Below are 7,043 nucleotides of genomic sequence, written 5' to 3' on the forward strand. Positions count from 1 at the left end.
GACGTGTTGTAGTACTTGGAGTTCTCGGTGCGGAAGGGAGAATCGCGGATGCATCGCAGTCTTTCCAAGTACCTCAGTAGAATGATATCCATGGGGCAGCTAATAGCAGAAACAGCCCGTCGGTCAGGGTTGTTAGGTTTGTAATTTTTAGATTTGAAGTAAATGAATGAGGTTGTTGGAGTAGTGAAAATTAGGTTTCGAGCTGTTTGGTAATAAGATCGTGAATAGCTTCCTTAACAACTTTTTTTTGGCCTGACTGAGATCTTTGCCAAAATCTTCATTCAGCAAAGAAGAACTTGATCATAATTACTGTGACTGTCTTCCCAACAACTCCATCCCGTATTCTCAATTTCTTAGACTTCGACATTTATGAATTAATGACCCTGATTTTTCGAACAAATATTAATAAGAGAAAGGCGCCATTTACATTCAAATAATAATATGCAACATTATTATTCGAATGTAAATGTCAAGCTCGAAAAAAATTGTTCGGTGGAATAGTGAAGCCTCGCGAAAAGTTAACATAGAACTGCGTGGAACTGTGCCAAAATGAGCACCATAAGGTTAACCAGCAATTAGTTTAAGTTTTATTTCTTGAAGCTCCTTTGTACATAGACTAGCCTTTTTGAACTGAGACATGAATCAAAGATACATCGATCAAAACTGATCAAATAAGTATCGAAACTTTAGTTCAATCTTAACTAACGACTCTAAATCTAACACATATGCAAATGATGGCATTGATTATGTATCGAATCTGAAAAAGTACACCAGTATAAATTACCATAATACCATCAACTAGCTATATTGTGACTACAGTGTTATTCACTAGAAATCAGATAACGATTATAATATCATCCTCTCTTGAATATCATCCAATATGGAATGAAATTTCAAGTCTTACAGTTAAAATCAGGGAAAAATGTTAAATACTATTCACAATATTAATGTTTACATAACAGTCTCAAGTTCAGCTAGAGCAAAATGATCTTAGATCAGTTTTCAATTGATTGTCGTTCAACAAAACGCTAAGTACTTGCTCCAGCCAATCATAACAGACCTAGACAGGGACCAATCAGAATTCCCAACAAGGACATGTAACCGGCGCCAAGCGCGGGAAGAACAGTGTTGACAAGTCACGATTGATTTTGGTTTTGCTTCTCATTGGCTGAGAAAGAATGGCGCGAGTTTTACTAACCAATCACAAACCAAAGTAAAGCAAAACGAAAACAAAAGTAAAATTGATTTCTACAATCAATTGAAAACACCTAACTTAATATATGTAAATACCTGTATAATAACTGAGTGTACTAAAGAAGTCTTAAATGCTATAAATAAGTTACCTAAATGAATTACCGTATACTCATCTAGCTGAGGTAAAAGCTTCTTTTAAAATTCAAGATGACTTAAAGAGCGGTTTTCAAATGAGTGTCGAAAGTACTTTCGCTAATGCTTTGGTTTCGTTCACTGCGCTCTGTAATTTGTTGCCAAAGTTCGCGCCAAACCAATCGCGGTAGGCTCGCACACGTTTTCCCGCGCTCGGCGTCGGTTACACGTATTTACTTCAAGTTTTGATTGGTTCATTGTGCTGTTTGCGTCTGTTGTGATTGCCCAGAGTAGTTGCTTTGGCTTTAGTTTTACGACACTCAAATAAAAACCGTATCTCCCTATTTTAATTAACAATTATTTACCCATGCTGCAAATCAGTTTAATCCGACAAATCATAAAAAGAAACCGGACACCGCCACAAGGTGAAAAGTAAACACTTCATTTAGTTTGAGTAGATGGTGTCTACTATCATCAAATATTTGTTTCACGCTCTTTAGATCGATTAATTTCAGAAGTGTATTGTGCCCGTCTATACTGGCTTTTCTATTTTAGCACGAAATCATCGCATTCTCTCTTTACGTTTGAATCATTGGTCGAATAAAGCTGGTACAAGCTCTAGACATCATACCTGAGGTAACATATGACCATTCTCCGTTGTTCACACAACTGAGCTTGAGAATCAAATAATGTGCGATAAACAATTAGACATGATACGTGATTACAATTTCTGAAACAATTAAATTTCCACTCCATCTTTGAGAAAGAAAATGAAGGCAGAACACAAATTGGTTTCTCGATTATTTTGTTGCCAGATGTATGAACAATAGCGATGATTTCGTTCGAAAAATAAAATGCATATGCGCTTTATTCGGATAGGATCTTTGAGCGAAGGTGAAAATCTTGCAACAAGTTGCGGTTATCTAATCTAACAAACGTTTTCAATGTACAAAAGGTTATTATTTAAACACAAAAGTAGCACTTTGCAATTCCTTCCAAACAAAATAGAATGATCGCTATGAGGCCATTTCAACTTTACTTAAGTTTTTGTTTTTTCAATTCTCTTGCTTGTCTCACAATCATAGGAATCAGAATCGTGTTAGCCTCACCACTTCAACCGTGTTCAGCCACAGTAATTTGTTAATCAGCTAAAGCACCAAAAATTGTTATTTGTCATTACTATATAAGGCCAGTCTCCTTGGACAATAAGAAATAGCGACAAAAAAAGAAAACTTCCTGAGGAAGTGAGTGGTAGAGAAAAAATTTAAACTTGGTAACGGTTATACTCTAGTCCACTAAAACTAATAACGTTCAAGTAAAACTATTTCTGATTGTGCTAGTTCACTTTGCTTGTAGCTTTAATACAAAATTAAATGAAAAGTTACTGACGTAAATGACCATGCAGGTTAAAAAGTAAGCACCTAATTGGCTATTGGAAATCTTCTAACAGCTACACAACTTAGACACGACACCAAAGACATACGGCCATAATGTAAGGAAGAACAATACTTGTTATAACTCTAGGGGCTACGTCAACGAAACCCATTTCGTTAAGTTAAGACGCATCTTTCGTATTAATCTTTAACTATAGACTATCGATATTCCTACAATAGGCTTTTATTAAGGAACTATACTGAAGAGACATCTTAACTTAGGAGGGCTTCGTGAATCTGGCCTTGCAGGCGCCTATCACAGGAACGTGCTCTAAATTTCAGTATCCACTCTTCCCTCGTCTATCAAAGAGCTCATAAAGACCTTTGCACTGGCATTCTGAAATAATATTTTCCACTCATTTTTATCAATTGTTTTTTGTCTAACTAAATTGCAAGATCAAATGAGAGAGGGATCTGTCCCGACCGCTGGCATAAACAACACAAAACTGAAATGCACTAACATACATCATTGTAAAACGTAAAATGGATAATACCTTAAAATTCTAAATTTGTATATGTCAAGTTCTCATCTAATATGATCCGTTTACAATATGAATATGAACTAAGGTGGCCGAACACAGCTTTTTACTATACAGGTGTTTAGTAAACGTTATTTGCAATATACGTACTTCTAGGCGCCCGAAACTAGCATGCTGCAAGATTAACTAAGAAGGAAGAAATTTGGTACTTGCTGTTGAACTAGGTGCCGTTGCTAAGGCAACGCAGTGAGCTATTTACCGTTCACAAATAATAGTTTATCTTAACTTTAAAAAATGCCTTGTTAGATTTTTTCCATTTTTTTTCTCCAGAAAAACTCACAAAATACTGACATAGTGACGCTGCTTTCATGTAATTTTGACGGAGAGATCTCCTGTAAACATTGGTTTTGCACTTAAAAGTTTTGTGAAGATACCCTCTCTCACATTTGGGTTTTTGTTTGTAGGCGAGTTACGCTTTTAGAGAACTACTGTTTTGTCAAATTTCATGAAATTCTAACGTGCGGCTCCTAAGACAACAGTTGATTCCCAGTTAAACAACCAGTCTCAATTGTTTGGTCAAATGCGCATGCGTGGCTTTTAATTGGGTTTTCACGGCAAATATGAAAAGGGTGCAAAAAGGATTAGCTCATCGTGTACTCACTTTCTTTGTTCACAAACGAGAAAGTGAATTATTTTATGAACAAAAGTCAACTTTGTGATCCATTTGATATAAAATTAATGGATCGCTTTATCGACGCCTTATTTGCTTACCACAACCCTTGCGCGCGCCTACTAGCGTCATTAACAAAATGAACCTGTCAAGCTAGCGCAAACTGTGTGCGGCCACCTTAAATGACGAACCACACTGTCAAATGCAATACACCTGTTTATGTTTTGAAAATCACTCGGCAAGTTCTTTTTCAGGTGCCCTCCTCAGTTCATTGTATTTTATCTCTAAAAGAAATCAACTTCAATGTAGGACTTCCAGCCAATCAAGCTGATAACAAAATTACATGGTGACAAATACTCTTAGTAATCACAAGGGACCAAGGGGAATAATCTGAACTTGTCTTTGCTGACGTCGAAAAAGTGAAACAAGAGCTCTTTTAAAGTCTGGAATTCTGACTGCATATAAAATAGGATTGACAAGGGAGTTTGCATAAAATAAAACGATGAAAGCGCGAGAAAGATACAAATACACCCGGCGGTAAGAAAGAAAGAAATGTGAATGGACCGACAGTAGAGCTGATATCGTATATGGAAGCCACAGCAGTAAAGATACCACAGTCACAATGAACAATGTTTTGGTTAGTTTTTTTTCTCTGCTGGCTGCACCATGGTGCTGAGGATGAGCCCCACAAGAAATCCTGACAGCAATGGACACATAAGAAACGCAAATGACAAATAAACAAAAACCATTGAATAAACTCCAAATATAGCCCGCATAGATTTCCGGGTTGTGAAGTAAATAAATAGCAATTTGTAACAGCCCAGATGCAACCCAAATGATTGTAATAATAAATCCAAACACCCACTTTTTAATAATACGATGTCCGAAAGGACGAAACGTCGCGTGCGTTCGTTCTAACGAGATCGCAGCGAGGTTTGTCAGAGAAGCTGCAAGAAAAAAGAACGCTATGTAAATGGATACAAGAGGAGGAAGTCTTTGGGTATCCCAGAAGGAGCAGCGTTCTCCCATTGACACAAAATATGCCATTTCTGAACATCCTCCCACTAACATATCTGCAACTGCTAGGTTGATCACTAGGTACATGCTGCGCTTACGAAGACTACGATTTTTTATAAAAACAATAACTGTAAGGACATTAAGAGTTACTATAGCAACAGACTCGATCATGAGTACTGTAAGCCAGGCAATGCACGCAGATGAAGAGGACATTTTGTGTTCCGTTTTGCTGATTGGAAGAATTAACCATCCCTCTGAAAAAAAAAAGTAGGAATTGTATTAGGGTGAATTGTTTCTTTGTTATTCCTGATCTGTTTAGCAAAAAGTGTTATAAATCTGCTAATGGAAGCCAAATCAATGTTTTTAAGCCAGATAGCATCCACTATCTTTGACTGCCAGTTTTCCTGCTGTAGAACCTGGTTATTGCAAGAAAATTTTGCATCACAAATTTCGAAAAAAAAAATGTCTTGACTAGTGATGTCAGCACTGTGCTTCAGGCCCGGTTTCCCCGGAAACACAAGCACACACGATTCCATCTTAACTCTTTAAGTTGAACGTAAGCGCAAAGAAAAGTTCAAAACATCTTGCCTGTCCAATTTGTGCACGCGTTTCTCAGTGGCGAAAGTTATGCTTGCTTCACCATCGAAAAACAGTCCTTAGCTACCGATCACTGATAGCGCGCGATGTTACAGTACACTTTCATCTTTGGCAAGAAAATGTGTCATTTTGTTTTGGTTCCCGTTTACGGATTTCTGTAAGAAGCTTCCCTTTTGTCCATTTGCAACATGAATTTCACATTTAGTAGGTAATGACTATTTTTTTCAGGGGCTGCTGCACGATCCGAGTGTGCGAGTTACTATAAAGAGTTGTGACAAATTACTAAATAAAAACTAAATAACCATACCTTAGCAGGGAGAAAAATAACCGACTCGTCAGTGCTGGAAATAGTTCTGAAAAAAATATTCCCTCTGCAACAAAAAATGCATGTTAAATTCAGTATTTATACATTTTTTAAGTTGGTAATGAGAAGCTTCATACTTCGATTCCTGGCTTTGTAATTAAAATGCCTTTTCTGTTACTAGAGAAGTGATTGTTGTCATGTCTACAAAGGATATATCATGAACGAAAATAAGTTGGATGATAAAATCGATTACCCTGTGATGATGAAATTACCCCGTGTACCTGGCGGTATTGTCCGAGCGATTGTTATAATTTTTTGCGCCCTTATCCGCGACAACTCCCTAGCCTTCGCCTAGAATTCCCACAGACCGACTTTTTATGGCGCCGAAAGAGAGCATTACAAGAGACGGAGTCGCGAGGCGAGACAAACGAAAACAGATTTTGGGAAATTTTTTTTCTTCGGATAACATCCCACCAGCTCCGTGGGCAAATCAATATTATATTAACACAACACATGATTGGTTCATTGTTGCTATAACTGTACCAATTGTCACTGCTAAGAGAATTGCACGTTCAAAACATGTTTAAACTTGCTGAGCTACCGACTAAGCAACTTATAACAATGATGTAAGTAACTAGCAACGAGTTAATCTGTCTGAAAATTATTTGATTAAAATTTGCTATCTTTGAATAATGAAACCATGAAAACAGAAACATGAGATTTTTTTCCAGTGAGAACAAACTTGTCCTGAGGCCAGTTATAACTAATTTGAAGAAAACAGTCTTCTTGAAAATTTCTCATGTCTATAAATCAGATAAATACTGCTAAAATCACGTTAACCATACTTTTTTGTAAGTCAGCTGCGCCAAGAGTATCCAATGTCACAAAAAAGTTAACTGAAAATAAAATGAGGTTGTTATTAAAAATTCCTTAATTATTTTAGATTAGCTAAACAATCACAAAAATTTACGTTTTCTATATATTTAAAGTCCAGGGCACAAATGTTTCGGAACGGATTCTTTCTTAGATAATCGAGGCCCATTGAAAGAATTAAAATGAAAAGTTACAACCATCTGATTCATTCAAGTCGGACACAGCGGAACAAAATATTTCTTTCAGGCTACTTACAGAACAGAAATGTTTCCTTCACACGATTCCTCAGTGCTGGAAATAATTCTGAAAGATGTTCCCTCTGCAACGAAAAATGCATGTTAAAT

At 36.7% G+C, this 7,043-nt stretch overlaps 1 protein-coding gene across 1 annotated transcript; it reads right to left on the reverse strand.

The window, feature by feature from the left end:
• Window positions 1-575: 575 nt before the first annotated feature.
• On the reverse strand, window positions 576-6,716 carry LOC146448052 (adenosine receptor A3-like). Its single transcript, XM_085102716.1, has 3 exons — window positions 6,672-6,716; window positions 5,830-5,893; window positions 576-5,179 (listed from the first exon to the last, which is right to left on the reverse strand). The coding sequence occupies exon 3, from the start codon at window positions 5,136-5,138 to the stop codon at window positions 4,275-4,277; it is 864 nt and encodes a 287-aa protein (XP_084958842.1). The 5' UTR covers window positions 5,139-5,179; window positions 5,830-5,893; window positions 6,672-6,716; the 3' UTR covers window positions 576-4,274.
• Window positions 6,717-7,043: the final 327 nt, after the last annotated feature.

Source organism: Pavona decussata, unplaced genomic scaffold, assembly GCF_977016875.1.
Source record: "Pavona decussata unplaced genomic scaffold, jaPavDecu1.1 SCAFFOLD_1425, whole genome shotgun sequence".
NCBI lineage: Eukaryota > Metazoa > Cnidaria > Anthozoa > Scleractinia > Agariciidae > Pavona > Pavona decussata.

What these genes read in the sequence shown, in the direction of transcription:
- LOC146448052 (XM_085102716.1), bottom strand. Translation starts at nt 5,138, where the DNA reads ATGTCCTCTTCATCTGCGTGCATTGCCTGGCTTACAGTACTCATGATC.